Source organism: Apiospora marii (assembly GCF_038362585.1).
Source record: "Apiospora marii strain CBS 49790 chromosome Unknown utg000012l_segment0_segment0, whole genome shotgun sequence".
In the NCBI taxonomy this organism is placed as follows: domain Eukaryota; kingdom Fungi; phylum Ascomycota; class Sordariomycetes; order Amphisphaeriales; family Apiosporaceae; genus Apiospora; species Apiospora marii.
The window spans coordinates 18,054-37,285 of NW_027117383.1; the positions used below are offsets into that span (position 1 = coordinate 18,054).

General features: G+C 51.2%; 5 protein-coding genes across 5 annotated transcripts; 3 read left to right on the plus strand and 2 right to left on the minus strand.

The window, feature by feature from the left end:
• Window positions 1–542: 542 nt before the first annotated feature.
• PG985_014791 (uncharacterized protein) lies at window positions 543–1,608 on the plus strand (the record flags this gene model as incomplete). Its single annotated transcript, XM_066834557.1, has 2 exons — window positions 543–792; window positions 863–1,608. The coding sequence occupies 2 exons, from the start codon at window positions 543–545 to the stop codon at window positions 1,606–1,608; spliced, it is 996 nt and encodes a 331-aa protein (XP_066677167.1).
• Window positions 1,609–2,410: 802 nt separating this feature from the next.
• On the minus strand, window positions 2,411–10,572 carry PG985_014792 (uncharacterized protein; the record flags this gene model as incomplete). The annotated part of the gene is made up of 15 exons (XM_066834558.1): window positions 2,411–3,280; window positions 3,356–3,685; window positions 3,749–5,603; window positions 5,652–5,698; window positions 5,766–6,839; window positions 6,877–6,999; window positions 7,053–8,070; window positions 8,121–8,280; window positions 8,332–8,986; window positions 9,039–9,195; window positions 9,312–9,395; window positions 9,462–9,811; window positions 9,865–10,130; window positions 10,181–10,325; window positions 10,387–10,572. Coding segments are annotated over 15 exons (7,320 nt in total), but the record flags the coding sequence as incomplete, so codon positions are not given.
• Window positions 10,573–11,512: 940 nt separating this feature from the next.
• Window positions 11,513–12,319, minus strand: PG985_014793 (uncharacterized protein; the record flags this gene model as incomplete). Its single annotated transcript, XM_066834559.1, has 1 exon — window positions 11,513–12,319. The coding sequence occupies one exon, from the start codon at window positions 12,317–12,319 to the stop codon at window positions 11,513–11,515; it is 807 nt and encodes a 268-aa protein (XP_066677169.1).
• A 756-nt stretch (window positions 12,320–13,075) lies between these two features.
• PG985_014794 (uncharacterized protein) lies at window positions 13,076–14,403 on the plus strand (the record flags this gene model as incomplete). The annotated part of the gene is made up of 4 exons (XM_066834560.1): window positions 13,076–13,315; window positions 13,391–13,498; window positions 13,550–13,938; window positions 14,016–14,403. The coding sequence occupies 4 exons, from the start codon at window positions 13,076–13,078 to the stop codon at window positions 14,401–14,403; spliced, it is 1,125 nt and encodes a 374-aa protein (XP_066677170.1).
• Window positions 14,404–17,607: 3,204 nt separating this feature from the next.
• Window positions 17,608–18,930, plus strand: PG985_014795 (efflux pump antibiotic resistance; the record flags this gene model as incomplete). Its single annotated transcript, XM_066834561.1, has 3 exons — window positions 17,608–17,718; window positions 17,776–17,949; window positions 18,184–18,930. 3 exons carry the CDS (start codon window positions 17,608–17,610, stop codon window positions 18,928–18,930), a joined length of 1,032 nt encoding a protein of 343 aa, XP_066677171.1.
• Window positions 18,931–19,232: the final 302 nt, after the last annotated feature.

Here is a 19,232-nt window from a genome sequence, read left to right on the forward strand (position 1 = left end):
TTACACCAGGGGGAGCTGCCAAATCATTCAGATACCGCCATGCATGATTGCATTATTGGACGGCGTCCATTCGGCTGGGCAACCCGCGGTCAAGATATCTACGAGACAACGCAGCTCAAACTGTGCGTCATTGTTAGAATTGTTGTTTGCTAAGGAAATAGATTGAACGTATGATTTGGTAGGCGACGTAGTGTGCATGGGTGTTTGATTCAACACTTAAGGTAGCAATCTACTTACCTGGGTAAGCTGATACGTACCTAAAAGCCTGCAAGCACAGCTTCCAGCCCTCAGGTGTGCCTGTAGGCATTGAATCTTATCGACACCAAAGCCTGTTGTCAAATTCGCAATTGCAGGCTCGCGAGCCACGAAAAGCATTTGTTGCGCAAACAACACGTTGGAATTCCTTTGGCTTCTTCGGTCAAAAGCAAGGAACCCCGCCAAGTACCGCCACCACAGCAGCACATTCTTTTCCAACGTTGTGTCGCTCGTCGCCTGTTTTCACTACTTTCCGTCACTCTCCGCATCGGCATAAACTAGGAAGAATGGCCGCGCCCAACGATACTGTGTCCATCCAAACCGGACTTACCCGGGCTCAGCAGCACCGACGTTTCCTGCTCAGCCAAGATCTCAAGGCCGAGTTCCCCGGCGTTGACGACCGGGGCTTCGACGATTACGTCGATATATGTAGCAAGAAGGTCCGGCAGTGGTTGTGGGAGGATGGCGGCACTGCCTGGACCGTTAATGTCGACTGGTACCTCGACGAGGTACACAAGGCCGTGTGGTTTTTCCTCCGTGAGTGCCTCTACTCTACTCTATCCCTTCTTCGGATTTTCTCTCAGTCTACTTACACTAGCAACATTAGACAGGCACTACCAGGCCCCAGCCAAGCCGCTGCTTTATGTCGGCGCCACGAAAAAGTTCGGCTCGCCTTTCAGCCGAGATCTACTTGAGTGGTGCTACAACCAAGCCCTCGACGAGAAAAAGCAGTACATGTTGGCTCGTGGCGATTTCGACAACATCTCCGACTACCAGCTGCGCAGCCGAGACCGCATGTTGATGTATAAAAGCGGCCAAGTCGGCGGGCTCGTCCACGACGCCCACATCTGTCCTCAGTTCGGCATGATCTGGATCCCCCAGGTCGAACGGGTCAGCTTTGAGTCGTGCGTCGGCGCCAACGCAGACCAGATCAAGGCGATGCTGGGTGAAGCCGAGAAGCTCGTTTGCGGACCGAACCTGGTCCTGGCCCACGGAGTTTTGCCTAACAACGGCCATAGGGCGTTGGTCCTGGAGTTTGCGGACGGGGCAGACGGCAAGAGCCCGGTCGTTTGGGCCGACTACAAGCGGGCGTTCCTGGATCTGCTGGAGTGGCAGATGCGGCTGCTGGTGGAGCAAAGACCGGTAAAGCTGGCCGGCTTCCTGCGAGACACCATGATGACACGGCTCGGGACCGAGTTCCAGGTGCAGTCCGCCCCGGTCCCCAGGGAGAAGCGAACCGCTCTGGTCCGAAGATACTGGGCCTCGATCGAATCGGCGCTGCTTGCGGCCCAGCAGGCGGCCATTACGGCTGGAGTCCACGAGCAAGGGCGTTATCTCACCACGCCCGTCTAAGTCGTACGTAGACGAGTAACTTTGAGCATATTGGAGGGTTGGGAAAGGTCCCTTGACCGCCTGAATCTCCGTGAGAAAGAGCAGATTCAGATTCAGATTAAGATTCATCAGATGCTATGATACAAGCTGCTCTAGCTTCCTAGTCTCAGGTCATGCTTGAAATGCAGTGATTTGTTCCTCCCTAGGAGAATGCAACGATTTATTTATATGCAAAACCCAAATCATCCAGCAAATATGGGTGCTTCCTCTCGGGCACCATGCACGAAGATTGACATAAGCACGGCTGAATTTTTGCGGGCAGTCCCCTGCTTGTTCCCCGTAGCCCCTCCTTGACAGTGGGGTAGCTGATTACTGCATTGGGACAGGCTAACTTAGTTCGCCAATCGCCAGGTTGCTGCTACGAACTTCAGCTGGCTATGAAAGAACATGCTAACTGAAGCAGGCACCGATATTGATGGTTCTGAGTAGAATACGGTACGAACCACTCAGTATGAGTGATTGTGCAGGAGAAACAAGAAGGTTGGATTGCGGATGGCGAGAGTCGTATGAATAATCGCTCTGGCGGCAGTTAAAGGTCACTGGACCATCAAAGAATCTGGAAGACGTCCATACCAGGTTGGCGAGTAACTGGACTACGTAGATTGGTCGATATACTTGCAAAGAATTTTGTCCCAAGCGGTAGTGCTATTCGTAGTCGCCAGTCACCGAGTGATTTTAAGCCTCATAAATCAAGACTGCTGAGGTGGGGTCTCCTTAGCTATGGCCACGTCTTAAATGGATTGACGGTATTTATCTATCTACATATTTCGTTCACGCCCTCAGACGTCCGCAGTCTGCTCTTCCTGGCTACCAAGAGTCCAATGGAAGCCAGTGTCTCTTCACCAAGTATGACGAATATTGGCACGTCAGCTGCAAACTCTTGGGCAAACCAGCTGCGCAGTTCAATGGCTTGTAAAGAGTCGACGCCAAAAGTCTGTATAGGCTCGTCTAGGTGCTTAGTATCAATGCGGTCTCGTAGGCCAGGTGTCATGGCTACCAAGCGTTGCAGCAATGCCTGGGAGACGATGATGCCGGCCCCGGGGAGCGACTTGGCGGACACGAAATCCCGTCTGCGCTGAGCTTCTGGGCTGTCGTCCCCATTGGCCTGTTCATTGGATTTGGCGGCACCAATAAAGATGTGTTGGTAGAAGGGGAGCGAGAGTAGTGGGCTACGGGACTGCCGGCAGGCGGTCCTCAGCTCCGGTGCAGGAGACAGGCCGATTGTTACTTGCGTTGTCTGCTGGCGTGGAACAGAGCTTGCAGGGTCGCAAAGGTGGTCAAGTAGGTTGAGGAGTTCCGAAGATGAGATGCCTCGGAGGAGTCCTGCAGATAGTATGCGATCACGAAGTGTCTCGTTCTTGGCTAGGAAGCCGCGGTCCAACATTGCTCCGACATCTAGAGCCACCGCCCGCTCTCCAAGGGCATTCCGGTAATGTGCCAAGGCATCCATGTATGCGTTTCCCGCCGCGTAGTTGGCCTGGCCAGCGGAGCCTACTACGCCAGCAATCGATGAGAGTAGGATGAAGAAATCAAGTCCGTCAGGTAGCACAGTATGGAGGTTCCAGGAGCCGCGAACCTTTGGGTCAGTACTTGCTAGCCAATCCCCGTAAGACATATTCGCGAAGACGGTGTCCTAAGTCTCGTCAGACTCTCGCTTTCTAGATTACCAGACAACTCTGACATCCTTTGTGGGATTGGGGGGACAAACCTTCAACACCATGGATGCTTGGATACAGCCAGCGATAGGGGGCATCGAGCATCGGTATTTCTCGATGACGCCACGCAGCGCATCGATATTGGTGATATCACATTCGGGTGCTTCGATCACAGCTCCGAATCCACGAAGGCCTTTGACATTACACGCGATGTCGATTGCTCCGTGTTTGATGCCAGATCGCGACAGTAAAAGCAGGTGCCGGGCACCTTTATGCTTTACCATCCACTCGGCGATCATCATACCGAGGCCACCAGTACCACCAGCAATGACATATGTTTTGCTACCATCTAGGCGCCAGGCCGACTGAGACCGGATGCGGACCTGTTTTGGATGCCTTTAGCATGAAGTAGATTCAGCAAGAATAGTGTTCGAAGGGATACCTACGGGTACAGAAGCATCGTCTTCCATATCAAACACAATCTTCCCCATACTCTGCCCTGACTGAAGGGCACGCATGCCTTCTGTAAGACGCGATATTGGTAATACCTCAAAATATTCCACTGGACGCAAAGTCCCTTGGGAGAACATCCCCAGCACGTGGTCGATGATATCTTTGCCTAGGATGCCAAAGTCGGCCGCCGTGTCGCCGATCTCCAGAGCGGCGAATGTGGCGCGCCGCAGAAAGGGTCGCATGGGAAGGCCACTATTGGCTGCAATGTCTTTCTTCCCCAATTCGATAAATCGGCCGTGTGGGGCAATGATATCCCAAGAAGCAAACAGCTCATCACCAGACAAGGAATTGATGATGACATCAACGCCTCGGCCATTGGTTAGCCGAAGGATGCCCTGCGCAAAAGCCACGTTGCGGCTGTAGAAGATGTGATCCTCGCAAATACCATAACGGCTGATGAGGAATCGCTTCTTATCCTCAGATCCGACCGTTGCAAAGATGTCACAACCTAGCAGCTGCGCTATCTGCAAAGCCGCTTGGCCAGTCCCGCCCGCGGCTGAGTGGATCAGTATGCTTTCACCCTTCTGCATCCTGGCGGCGTTATGAATGGCATGCCACGCCGTGACGAACTGTACCGGCACGGCTGCAGCATGGGCAAGGGAGACATCATCGGGGACTCGGGCAATATTCTCGGCCCTCGCCCTGGTATATGTGGAGAATGCAGTTGAGGAGAAAACGCAGACTCTGTCACCGATCTGGAAAGGCGTGTTGCTTCCCGTTCGGCGCACAACCCCGGCACACTCGTTACCGAACGTGGTGCCGTTCTCTCTTCCTAGCGCGAGGAGCAGGTCTTTGAAGTTCAACCCTACAGCAACAACTCGGATCTCAACCCAGCCTGGGGCCAGGGGTTCTTCAGCTGACAGATCGTGGTCGAAATACAGGCTGTCAATCAGGCCGGGGGTTTCAATCTTCAGCCTGAGGGGGGGCGCCTCCCGGATTGGGAGGCTTCTAGCCTGGTATGGCGACGACTTGCTGGAAATGATTTGAGAGAAGTTCGCCATCGGTCTCAGGCGCCCTATGTGGAGATTACCATCGACTTGAAGATATGACGTCTCGTAGTCTTGATTGGTCGTCCCAAAATCCGTAGCCTGGATCAGAGAAAATATTTGCAACGCGTGGTCAGGGACGGAAGCATTCGCGAGCGCGGCAGTCACAATGACTGCGTGTCCGTTCTCGGAGCGAAGGACCCGTGTCAAACCGTCGGCCATTCCACTGTAAGGTGGGAATAGGCCTCCCTCATCTCGGCCGGTCAACCAAAGAAGACCCTTCGTGGAAATTAGAGCATCCCGTAGTTTCGGAAATACCTCTCGTGAGAGACTTGCAAGGAGGGGACGCTCCAACTCGGAGAGGAAGACGAGAACTCGTGGGGGATCCTCCTCGCCCGCCATGGTGAGTTGGTCCAAGTAACATGTCGTGCACATCAGAGCAACGCGTCCCAAGTTAACGCTCAAGATCCTCGCTAGCTCCTCCTGAAACGGAGTCGCTTCAATCACAAGAATGAAGTTTATTCTCGTTCGTGATAAAACGGCTTTGCGGGGCTTTGACGCGGTAACCAGTAACGACGGACTCGTTGTGTCGGTGAAAGAAAGCAGTACATCAATAAACCCTGCTTGCTCAAGGGCATGTTGGAGTTGTTTACAGGACGATTCCCGTATTTCAGGACTCTGTTCTTTCTTATGCGTGGACGAAAGTTGATGAAATGCGCTGTCATCCGTATAGTATCCGTTGACGTTCTCTGTTTCCTTATGCAACGGGCTGGGCCCGACAAGTAGGGCAAGCTTTCCACCTCTGCAGATGTCAGAAAACTTACATAGGCAAAAGACAGGATCAACTCACGGTTCCAGTATTCGATGAGTGTTGTCAAGGGCTTCTGGCATATATCCCTATGTCAGGAGTAAGTCTCAATGGTCAACTTGTCTCAGGGTGTAGGGAGGTTTGTGAATCACTTACACACGTGTCAATAACAAGATCATAACTGTCCTTGTCCCCGACTTGAAGCGCCGAGGAGCTGTGGGAAAATTCCGAGCAGGGCAAAACCGGGCCAGTCCCCCCCTGCTGGGAGTGAAAAAGCCCTCTAAGGATGGGATCAGCCCTGAAATCTCTATCAGGATCGGCGACATGAAGAATCCGCATATTGGGCTTTTTGAAGGCCAAGAGGCCTAAGAAGTCTACAAGGAGCCTATCAGCCCCTCCCAGACTCCCCTCGCACTCGACTTCCTGCGTCTGCACAATGGTGGCCAAGCGATGAGTGGTGAGTCTCAGCATGTCTATGTCGGGCCTCCACTCGATGCCGTAACATAGATGATGGTGTCGCGATGGGTCTTGCGCAGGGGCAACCCCAGTAACGAACCGCGTCTTGATCCCCTTGGCATCGAGTGTGACTCTCGACAGCGAACTGTCGAGCGCAATGACAGAGGTTTCGTAACCCACATTGCCACGATGGATGAAAGTTCCAACTGATCTGACCATGTCTGTGCCTGGTCTACTCAGGCCATCCCTTGAAACCCAAATGTATTCGATCTCAGCTGGCACGGCAGTGGACGTGACATCCTCGCCAGCCCTGCTGAATGCTGCGATACTCGCTTGAAGGATGCCGTCAAGTGTGACTGGGTGTACAACATGTTCCTGGAAGTGGTTCCTGCCGTCATCATCCTTCCAGTCATAACAGTTGATACTGGCGGTAGCATGACGACTGGGCCGATCGCTGTAAGTAACGTCATCCATTGCTCTGAATGCAGGCCCAAATGTGTAGCCCGACTTGAACGCCGAGTCATAAAACTCGCCCTTTGTTCTTTTCAAGACTGCCGATTGGCTGACGGCATTGTAAATGCCCCGGGCATGTTGCAGTCTCTCCATGTCCTCGGATCCCTCGAGGGAGTTCGGGCGTCGCGCGTAGTCGATATGTACTATACCGTAGCTATGTTCTTGCCATTGCGTGCCGTCGTAGGGAAAAGAGCTGGAATCTCCAAGACGTGCTGTTCGACTCGGAGCTCCCGGGAGGAAGATTGAAAACCATCTGGGTTTCTATCCCTTGCGCGCTGGCAGGAATGGCCAAAGCTACCTTGAAGTAGGTATTTGTGAGCTTGAAGCCCTTGACCGTACGGGCTGGGTCGGCGAGTTGGTTGGCTGCTTCAATAGCCATGACCAGCACCCCTACGGCTGGGTAGATGACCGTGTCATTGATCTAAATGGCCGAGATTAGCGAAAATCTGTGCTTGGGTATTGCTCATTGCATACCTTGTGGTCCTTGACCCAGGGAAGCTCGGACAGTTTCAAGAAATTTCTCCATCGGGGTTGCAAAGGATTCCAGTCGACTACAGGTTTGCCGAGCAGGTCGAGCTTGCCATGTCTGCGAAACCGAAAACATCTCCCCAGTCGGCCAGTCGGCAGATAGGTGCAAGAGTGGTCAAAGGGATATTCGGGTAAAGTTTCGACCACTTTTCCGAGGCGGTTATGATTGTGGGAAATGCCAATAGCATTCACGGGCGCAAAATTGATGTTGACTCCTTGACATGAGAGGTACCCCAGTGTGGTCAAGAAATGCCTCAAACTAGGGACATGCCGCTTCATTGAAGAGTAATACGAAGCACCCGCTGCGGTTGAGTGTGTCTGGAGGATCTCGCGAATGGGAGACTCCAGTGCCGAGTGGGGACCGATCTCAACTAACACGTCTATGGCCGTACTTTTCGACATGCTTTCAGGTGAGTCGTTGTTCGCCATGATATTGGAGGACCAAATGTAAGATATGGCATCGGAGAACAGTACTGGCTGCATAATGTTTTGTGCCCAGTACTCAGCTTGGCGCAGTGTCGCTGCATCCACAGTTTGGCCGGTGACTGAAGAGATCATTACGGGCCCAGCCTCTGTCTTGGTTGCTGTGCCGATGGCTCCAGGCGTAAGTTTCCCAATATCCCGTTGATATGCCATGGATACCATGCCCATAATCGGTGAGTGGTACGCGACATTGACGCGCAAGCGGCGATGGAAGACCTGGCGTTTGTCCAGTAACTTGGCCAGCTCCTCTAGTTGGCCCGTGTCTCCGGATATTGTGACGCTTGCGGGGCTGTTGATACATGCCAGGGTCAGAGAGTGATGGGGCGTAGCCACACTTTCCAGCAACGGCGCCATGTCCGAAGCAGCCATAGCCACCGCCATCATGCCCCCCGATAGCTTCTGGCTTGTTTCCGCAGCCTGAACTCCACGGAAATAGGCGAGCCGGATGGCAGTTTCTCGCGATATTGCTCCAGTACAGTATCTACGAGCATTAGTCTACCACGTTCCGCATCTAAGGCCATTTCAACTTACGCAGCAGCAATCTCCCCGGAGGAGTGTCCGACAACAACGGATGGTTGAATTTGAAGGGCGCGGTAAAGGTCGCACAGTGCCAATTGGATGACTGTACAGAGTGTCTGGCTCAAAACCGGGTGATCCAGACTTGACTTGTGGTTCGTACTGCTAAGCAAGTCTTTCAATAGTCAGCCCAACGTCCAATTTACAATGAAGGCGGCGCACTTACCTATGAGATCCCATCCAACCCCAATCTCCCTCAAGTATGCATCGGCTTCCCTTATAGTGTCATAGAAGACGGGAAATTGAAACATATCTCGCCCCATACCGGCCCATTGTGCACCCTGGCCCGTGAAGACGAATGCTGTCCGAGGCTTCGTCATTGAGCGGACAGCGGGAGGGAAGTATCCTCCTGATTGGATGGCGTCTTGCTTGTCAATTACAGCAAAGGTCCGATATCGCAAAAGACTCCTACGTTCAAGGAGGGTGTATGCCAAATCACGCAGAAACTCGGGGTACGCATGGACTGCCGACTTGTTCTTCTCCATCCAAAGTGAGTGAAGATTAAGAACACGTCCCAGAGCTGGCTTGTCGAACGCAGTCAAGATGATCAGGCGTGGGAGATCAGCATATCCTACTTGGTGCGATGAGCCATCGGGGCTATCGGGTGGAGGTGTCTGAGTGGGAGTGATGTCATTCAGAGATGAAGCTGCCGCTAGTGCTGGTACTTCTCGCGTACAGTGGTGACCTATCAGACTCCGCTGACGGAGGTAATGGAGCGCATCGTCAAGTATGGCATGAGCATTAGTTCCGCTTGCACCAAAGGAGTTCACGGAAGCTCTGCGCAGCCCGACCGCCGGCCAGTGAGTCGCATGCTCTGCAACCTAGGAAATTTGTGAGGACGGAGTAAGCGATCAGGATGTAAACTGCTCATACCTTGATTTTCAACTGGTCTGCTGCGATGTTGGGGTTCAATATCTCGAAGTTGGCATTGGGTGGAATCAGACCATTTTCAAGAGTAAGAATCGCTTTGATCACCGACGCAAGCCCACTGGCGCCTTCCGCGTGGCCAATGTTGGACTTTACAGACCCTCTAGAAGATGTTCATTAGCCTAGCATCCGGATACTGTGGACATAATAAATGCGCCTTGGCTGTACCCTGTCTAAGGGCATTGGGTGTGCGGATGTGAAGCCAGCGGATTTACTCACATGTACAAAGGGTCATCCAACGATCTTGATTCCTGGAAAGCAGCCCCAATAGCGGCCGTTTCGATAACATCGCCGACGGGTGTACTGTTGTCATACATGGAATCAGCTTAATCCGTTCATGGCATTGTGAAATGTAAAGACCTGACTTACCCAGTTCCATGAGCCTCCAAATATCTCGTAGGTAGCATGCTAAGACCAGCTTTCTTGTAGGTCTCCTGGATGAGTGAGAGCTGCGATGCTCCGTTCGGCTGCGTAACTCCAGGAGTACGTCCATCATAGTTCACCCCTGTCGAGCGGATGACAGCGCGAATCGTGTCGTTGTCTCGCAGCGCGTCCGGCAGACGCTTCAAGATCAGGGCAGCGATGCCTTCGCCCCTTCCATAGCCGTTGGCACGGTGGTCAAAGCTGAAGCACTTGCTGTTCGGTGACAACATCCCCATGTTGGAAAGCAAGTGAAAGAAGTTGGGCGCAAACAGGAGGCTACAGCCCGTCACAATGGCCTAGGTATAAGATCTCGTCAGCGCGACTCCTACAAGATATCCGTCCTACTGACCATGTCAGATGTAGATGCCAGAAGGCTTTGGCAGCCCAGATCTAGGGCAACCAGGCTGCTTGAACAAGCTGTGTCCACCGTTAGGGCTGGGCCCCTGAGATTGAAGAACCAGCTCAACCGTCCTGACAACAAGCCTGTCATGCCGACCGTTCCATACTTGGAATTTTGTTCGATGTCTTGCCCAAAGACAAACTTGTAGTCATCAGCAAGATTTCCCGTATAAACTGACGTCTTACTTCCTGAAATGGCTTCCATCGACTCGCCAGCTGGTTTCAATATTAGCGTAAATGTTTTGGGTCTTCAGGGGACTAAATACCATTCTCTAGTGCTCTATACGTTGTTTCGAGCAGTGCCCTCGACATCGGGTCCATTGCTTCCGCCTCTAGGGCAGAAATCGAAAAGAACGGCGCGTCGAATGCCCCTAGTTCTTGGTCGACGAAATGACCCCCTTTCAATGGCACCTTTAGAAAGTCAGATTTATTAATGCTGTAACACTTTCTATCTCTAGTTCTTGAGGCTTACGCTGTCTCCACGAGACTGGTCTGGATGATGGAGCGCTGCACCTCCAAGTCGATCGTCAGGGAAGTCGCTTGAGGCACATCGCTTCTCCAGCATCATAGACCAGAGAGTGTCGGGTGATGCAGCACCACCAGGTAGCTGGAATGACATGCCAATAACGGCAATAGGAGTGGTAATGTCGCGCTCCATGGCGATGGTTGGTAGATCAGGATTGGACGCAGCGCGGGCAAAGTGGGCAATCCTCTTGGCTGACACACATGAATGTAAACAGGATTATTGAAACATTCTCCTGTTCTGTCTCGAAAGGCTCTACTGCATTCTTCTTATAGCTACACGAGTTATGCTCATACGAATAACCAACATCATCTACATAGTATCGTGTACATTTGTCAACAATACCCAGATTCGAATTGGGGTCTTTGTGTCGCAATACATCCGATGGAATCCAGGTACTGTACTCGTAAGTCATCTTGGAAGTAAGGCTATGTACGTTGTACATACCTCAATACGTGATAGCGGCGTTACGCCCGGCTATGATCTTCAACCATAAAATGCGACCCCTCATCTAAGCGCCGGATGCAGTCGCCATGTAACACTGCATGACCGTTACATGGCAACTGCATAATATTGACTCGGGAGGTGTGGTCATCATGGGTCCGTAATGCGGTACGAAGCCACTCCTACCCCCCTTTCCCGAAAAAGCAGTTTCCCCTCACAAACACAGGCGCTTACCTCGGACGTGTAGTCAGGCTGAGGCCAACAGTGTTTTGGCCTTGGCATCATCTAACGATTGATCAATTGAGCAAGGAATACAGAATCGAGGCGCAAAAGCGAAGCGAAACATAGATTCATCTCATTGATAATGTATTTACAACAGTGTGGCGAAATCATCGTCTCTCGGGTGTTGCGTTGATATTGGGGAGGTGAAAGGGTCATTAGATAATTCGACATATCATCAAAGGAAGTATCTTTCTATCTAAATAATCGCAAAACTAGTAATCATTTCCGAATTGCAAAATTTCAGCGTTCTCTTCGTATTAGGAACCTAAGTCCTAACTGAAAATCGGCCAAAGCCAAGGTCCCGACGCCACATCAGCAGAGCTCGTGGTTTTCCAATACCCCTTGGAGCTCAACCCTCCCACACATCTCGGACAGCATTGCTATAAGTGTCCTCGTGCTTGCTGATGTGGTTGCAGTGCGGGGTGTCGTCGACGATGATCTCTTTGGTCGCCCAACCCCTTTGGCGGGCCTCTGCTGCATGGGATACAACGTCTTTCCACTGAGTCAACTTGTCGGCCTTGGATGCAATGTAGCATACTTGCTTGCAGGTAAGAAGCTTCTCATCCAAGACTGACCTTCGCCAATAGTCTTCGGGGGCTTCATTTCCAATGGCGATCCAGAGGTAGAGCAGAGTGATGGTAACGTGCACAAATGCCGTGGTGATCAGGTTGATAGGGAACCCCCAGGGGAAAGAATACATGAAGGCATTACATGTGTTCGTGTAAGACGAGGTATTTGGTGTGCTGTCGCAGACCAGGCCGATGATGGGGAGAGGCGCCCTCAACTCTTGTTCCAGGTCAACCAGCAGGTTTGTTGCTGAGTTGGCCCCTCCGTTCGACATCATTTGTAGTAGGATTCGTGGCTTCTCGCTTGCGTCACCAGAGCGCTCTTGTAAGACCCGGCAAATTGCTTGTTGAGCTGGTCTGAGGGCGCGCCGTTGGCTCGAATAGGAGCTGATCATACTTCCTACCACAGACTTGAGCAGCAGAATCTTAGCGGTCGGGGCCTTCTGGCGGTAGATATCCGTGTATTTCTCGATGTGCTTATCGGCCGCACCCATCCATGTGCATAGGATTACAAGATCGCGGCCTTGATGGTTTGGGGGCGTGTACAGAAAGACGTTTGGCCCTAGTTGGACGAAGCCCTGGAGCGCCATGATGAACAGGGAGAAGGAGAACACGATAGACTTTGTTTTGTGACCCGTGACTGTCAACGATGATGATTGGCCGTTGAGCGAAACGGCAATGTCCCGACAGCGCTCTGTGTAGAGAAACGTGAGACGAGCACAACACGAGAAACGTCCCGTTTTGCAAATGAATGGTCGTTGCAAGGTCGGATTGATACCACCTTGATGAAAAGGATTGTAGAAAGGTAGAAACAGCTGTCGGGTTTGGGGCACAAGGCAAGACGAAGTGGGAAACACGTTGGACCTAAGGCTAGGCTATTAATAGATCTACTTCATAGTACGGTGCAGGAATGTTCCCCAAATGTTGGCCTTTCGCCCCCGTAATCTGCATCGGTACATTGCAACGCAAAGCCTGCAGTGATACCACAAGCAACCACCAACCACCAACCAACCAACCATTTAGTAACCAACATCGCCGAAATCTTGCCGATTGACAAGCCCTAAGCTTGTCACGATGTAACGTATCTCGTATATGCGCGATCCGCGGGGTAGCTCCTCAGCTGGGCGAGAACGGTGGTTTTCATCCCACCCTTTATAGCGATATGCACTGTTCTTCGTGCAGACTTACAAAAAGTGTCTCCGTGTGATGAGAATGTAGAAGCTATATGTCTATAATTGCAGCTTGGAATTGTCTCTGTAATGTCCCTTCTACTAAGCTTCTCATTCACGAGACAAGTTGGCTGTTCAATCACTACTAACAAAAAGTTTGCTATCAACCTTGCCATCATGGCTACCTCCCCTCTATCTCCTGAGGCTCGGGAGAAGATGCTCAACCTCCCAGCCTCGTCTCCTCCGCCAAACGTGAAGCCAAACTTTGTCAATCCGTCAAGCGTGGCCTTCAGCGCAGAATGTGCTTTACATGGCTTGTATGCTTTGTCTACAATCATGTTCTTCATCAAGGCATATGCACAAGTTTGGATCGACCGCAAGAAGGACCTGGAGAGCTGTGTCGTAGCAGTCGCTTGGGTAAGCTGATGCCTATCGTTATATTTGACCTTTCTGCCCAAGCATGGGGACCTAGACCTACTTACATCCTTCAAGATAGTTTACACGGGGGCTTTTCAACCAGTGGGAGTCCTGCTTGCGCGGGCACCTATGGGCGTCCATCAGCGGGATATCACATTCAGACAGTTTGGTCGATATCTCTTCGTAAGTATTGCTCCCGGGCTTGTCCGAATTTGTCTTACTTACTTTTGACAGCTTCAATACACGCTTCTGGTCATCTGGGGAATTCTTGTTCTATTACTCAAGATCACCATCCTCTTGCAATATCTTCGTGTCTTCGTTCCGCACGGCTCCCGCAACTTCACGTTCTGGGCATCACATGTCCTCCTCTACACCAATATTGTATATTATGTTGCCTTCACATTCCTCCAGATTTTTTCTTGCTCTCCGCGGGAGAAGTGGTGGGATAAGACCATCATGGAAGGCCACTGCATCGACATATTTGCAGTAAACGTCTCTGGCGCCGTTGTGTGTCTTGTCTCAGACCTGGCAATCTTGTGTATTCCGCAGGGAGTAGTGACAAAACTGAATCTACCCCGATCGAAAATCGTAGGGCTCTGCGCCTTGTTTGCTATTGGAGTATTGTGAGTACTACGAACCTGGATCTCCTCTACTCCGTCCGTCTGGCAACACATTGTCGTTTGGTTGACCATTGATTTAGTGCATGCGTTACATCAGCCGTTCGCGTCTACTACAATGTCCGGCTTTGGCAGTCTCAGGTGGATGTCACTCATCAGCTATCGTACATGTCGTTCTGGGGTACCGCGCAACTCCCCGCTGCCTTCCTTGTAGTCTGCCTGCCTAGTGTACCAAAGGTATTCAACCACGTCCGTACCAAGCCTTGGTGTGCACGCCTCGAGACCTGGCTACGTCCGGCTGCCAAAGTGCCTGCGGAAAAAGCACCCACTGCTAGGCAAATCGTCACGATTGGCGGGGGGGCCAACGGACAACAGAAGGCAACCGTCGTGAGTGACGCTGAATTTCGAGACCTCATGGCTACGGACCGGACGAGTGTATCTACTACTTCACACGTGCACACAATGGCTTAGGGCACCTGTCGAGGCGAGCCTCGTCCCTCCCGTATTCATCAACAGTTTCGCTTATTAGGATATGATGGAAGGATATGGAGCATGCGTAGTTGAGATCTACATGGAGTGATGGAAGACTTCTCAGGGTTATTTTCCGGAGATCTAGTATGTCAGTTTCAATGAATAAAGTCCTCCGACTCTTTCGAATTTTACATTAGTTGGTGGGATGAAGACTGCACGCCCATGACCTAAGTTTCCCAGTAAGGAAATGCATCATCACCTACAATGTTAGCTACTACTGCGGTAATGAGTGCGTGCCAACCTCTCCCGTCTCAACATCATATGTTACTCCGGGTAGGAAGTGGAAGTGCATATTTCCCGCTCTATGCAAGGCTAGGCCATTACAGCCGCCGAACAGGTTTCTATCGGTGGGGAGCTCTTAGGCAAGATTGGTCAGCCAGGGATCGCCCAAATCATGGGTGGACGGAAACAGCAGCTGGTGTGAGTCAGTGCTGAAGCATCATGCCACACAAAGTATGTAGTATTCGATAATATTGTTTATACCTGCCTCAGTACCAACATTACCAATTCCCGCTTCTACATACGCAACGAGGCTCACCGACACGTCAAACACCGGAGCCTGATGAGATCAGAAAACGACATATGGGACTACCTTATGCTACAGTACTCCGATCTGCAGAAATTGCTGTGGCTTGGCCCCCGCGCGGCGGGCTAGTCGGCTGTCACAATGTTTTATGCATCTGCGTATGCAGGTTAGATCACCAACCATAATTAGGTAGAGACCTTAGGATGCCAGAATGTGACTATCCAGTAAAATGCCGTTACTGCTGTGCTCCAACCGGCATGCAAGGTGGCGGCTTAGCCCGCGCCACGGGGCTAACCGAATGTAACAACATCATGCCGTTGAGGAACATTATCGAATCATCAAGGCTGGGTTCAAGCGGCTAGATATGCAATCTACTCGTGGACCTATTCTACGAACAGCGAAGCAACTGATGTGGCACCCTGGCTGGTATTTCAACTGAGCTGCAGTGGTAACACTATGCAAGTGGCCCCTTCAAGGACCAATAAGACACAACACATATTAGTAAAGGTGTGCTTTCGTCTGCCACTTCCAATTGATGATGAACGCCAAGTGTCTCCGATCAATAAGAACCATTGCGATGGGATGCTAGCCGCCGGTTGCTGCTAGGCAAGCAAAATAGCCGAAAGTCTCGCCATGAACCATGTCCGGCTAATGACCCTACGATCAGAGAGTACGTCTTGGCCATATGCCGAATGCATTGCCTCAACGCTGAGGCAATCTAAAATTGCGTCACAAATTGCCTTGATTCATTTCCAACAAGAGCCCGCCCTTTGGAGGCTGTGCTTGTACTAGAACCAACTGCGCAAGTAGCAGATCCGCCTCCAATGATGTATTTCGTTGTGGGGCTCTTTTATAGCATCCGATTGGCTCAAGGACATTCGATGGGAACGGGTGAGGGTACCCAAGGCCGGATAAAACTGTCAATTTCTTGCATCGGCTGGGTCGTGTCACCGATCCCATTGCCAATCGATCCTTCGCGGCGCAGTTTTATTCAGCATGATCGGCAAAGATGCGACCGTTACATACTTCAATAAGTATCCAAAGGTACGCCTACATCCGCCGCCGTCACAATTTTTTGCACACATTATTGGTTGGATATACACCTAAGACCAACCCTCATCAGGTGAGCTGGGCCGTCACACTACCCCCAACCCACCTTTCCCATTCGGAAACTGCTGTGAAGCATATGCTCCGTTGATGGCGCAGTTATATCACATCACTTCGACTTTTCTCATTGGCATCTAAGCTATGCTTGGCGATGAAACGTGCATGCAGTTGGCTCGTATGTCAAACGACGGATTAACAAGTTCACCTTCAATTTCCACGCATGAAACCTCATGTGTACTTGACTCGGTGATGTTTGATGCAGATCTAAGCAAGTCAATTAGCACCGTTACACCAATGAATGCACCTGTCAATATGGACCCCAACCGGTCAGTAACCACGCACCCAGCCTTACTGACTTAGACATAGGGATGATTCTTGGCATCAGAAGTTGCATTGAAGTTGTCCGATACAATGGCAGATGCAAGTGTCTCGAATAGGATGCAACAGCGATAATCTGTCTGGGATGTCCGTCGGCATTGCCAAGTAGCGTACAGGGTCTGAGGGGGTCCCTCTGAGGTTTTTGTCTATTACTTGTTTACTTATACAGGTGAGACTCGATTTGAATCGAAGAGAAGCGAGTAGAATTAACATGAGTAGAAACCTCAGTCTTGACTTAGTTGTGATTAGGACTATTTTATCTGTTGAGAATCGTTAGAACTTTTCCCAATCACCTGTTGTCGACACAATCTCCACTAGACACTCATCCAGTTGAGGCATCTTGTTTACAGCGTTGTTCGCCTTCGACGACGGCAATATGACACATCACGCACCCGCTGAGGTCCAGACTATGCCAGGTGTCGTGGCTGATGAGTCTCAGTCTACATCGACCGTGGATTGGGCTCCGTCCAGACAGCAGAAGGCTATCATATATACTATTGGAGTTCTCAACCTGATTGTCGCGCTCGATGCGAGTATCATAGTCACGTCTTTAGCAGTGAGTATCCCTCTTGTGGTATATCTGTCTTGAATTGAAACTGACAACCCAATTGCAGGCAATTGTGAACGACATTGGTGGCTCAACCACCGAAGCCTTTTGGATTGGCACGTCGTATCTCCTCGTCAACGCTATCACTATGCCCATTATATGTTCCGTTAGCGAAGTCATCGGTCGCCCTGTTTGTCTCACCTTTGCAATTTCTATTTTCACGGTCGGTACTATCGTCTGCTGTGTTGCTCATAATATACCTACTCTGCTTGCTGGCCGCTGCGTCCAGGGGTTTGGGGGTGGGGGTATCCATTCCCTAGGCTTGGTGGTTCAGACAGATATCGTGCCTCTGAGATGGCGGCCCAGATGGTATGCCATCATGTAAGTGACGACCTGGTCTGTATGGAGCTGGCACCTCTGCTGATGAATGTCTAGTCTTGGGTTTTGGGCCCTTGGACTTTGCCTGGGCCCAGTTATCGGTGGCGCGATCGCTGAGAAGACGACTTGGCGCTGGATCTTCTATCTTATGTTCCCAATTTGTGCATTTGGATTGGTAGCTGTCCCTTACCTGCTCACATTGAAACCCATGGAGAGGACGGCACTGGAGAAGATGGGCCGAATCGATTGGATCGGTGGAGTACTTTTCGCCATGTCTGGAACGGCTACTTTGATTGCTATTTCATGGGGTGGTACCCAAGTATGAACCCCTCCAGTCACTAAAGTGGTGAGAATACAAACTGATTGTGCGGACTAGCATGCGTGGGACAGCGCGGCAACTTTGGTACCGCTTATCCTAGGTGTCGTCGGGCTCGCGATCACCGGTGTCTACGAACAGCGCCTCGCCAAGTATCCCTTCCTTGAAAAGTCCTTGTTCAAAGACGCAGGCTCTGTCGTTACATATGTGGCTGCCGTGGCTCAGGGAATCGTGGTATGTTGATACCTTGTACTGCTTTTGGGCTTGCGTGCCAGCACACAGACAAGTCATTCCGCCGGTCTGCCACCCGCATGCCTGGGTGATCTGCCATCATTCATCTGTCGTCCAAAGCAAGTACTGACTATCATCAAGTTGTATAGTGCACTATATTAGTAAGTGAAAAGCTTTGATGCGGCATGGAAAAGGCTAATTATTCATAGTTGCCCCTTTTATTTCATGTCTGTCAAGGAATACACGGCCTTGCAAGCCGGTGTGGCGTTGCTCCCACTGCTCTTCGTCATTACTGTCTCTGGTATGGTGACCGGGAGGCTTGTGACGCGCTTTGGCAACTATCGTTGGCCAGTATGGATTGGATGGTTCATTGGCGCCATTTCGCCTGGCATGGTGATGGTGTGGCGCAAGAATGACAGCGCGGTTGTGTGGGTTCTCACTTATATTATCGGGGGTCTCGGCCAGGGCGCTATTCTGAACGCACAGAACTTTGCGTCCCAGGCAATCTGCAATCCGGGCGACGAAGGCAAGGCTGCTGCCATGTATACCTTTTCGCGTCAGGTTGGAATGTCTCTCGGCGTTGGCATCGGCGCTACCACCTTCCAAAACGTGATGGCGCTCAAACTTCGCTGGGAGGGGCTCCCACCGAGTATCGCCACTCACGCCGAGGCATACTTGCCAACACTACACAGCTTGCCGCCTGGAGTCAAGCGTGACATAATATACGACGCATACAAGTTTGGATTTCAGGTTGTTTTCAGCGTTTCCGTTGCGTTGTCGGCCGTTACGCTTGTTATGGTCGTCTTCTTCATGAAGCAAGTAGACATGGATAGGAAGCTTGACACGGAGCATACCTTGACACCCAGCGCATGGGCAGACACTGGGGCGCGAAGGAACAAGCAACCGACGATGACAGGTGATAGTGACATCCTCAACGAATATCCATGGACTCAGTGCGCTGGTGAAGGAACCAGGTGTAAATAGACTGATCACATGTTCTGCACGTCAAGGACAAGAATATGTAGAGATTGCAGGCTTGGTAAAGCGCCAACAGGCGTCTTGATAACATGCAATTGTTGTGTGGTGAACTTCCTTTGCCCACAAGCCTTTTCGCCAATGGCCATGCATGTGGCGACAATGTCCTGTTCACCTTGACACTAGTGTCAAACTTAGTAATATCTATCACTTTCTCTTCTCACGACAATCCATTTGGGAACCTCTAGAATGAGAGGTTCTGGATGATGAGATAATTAGCAATATTGAGGTAAAATCGGCGGCATTTGCGA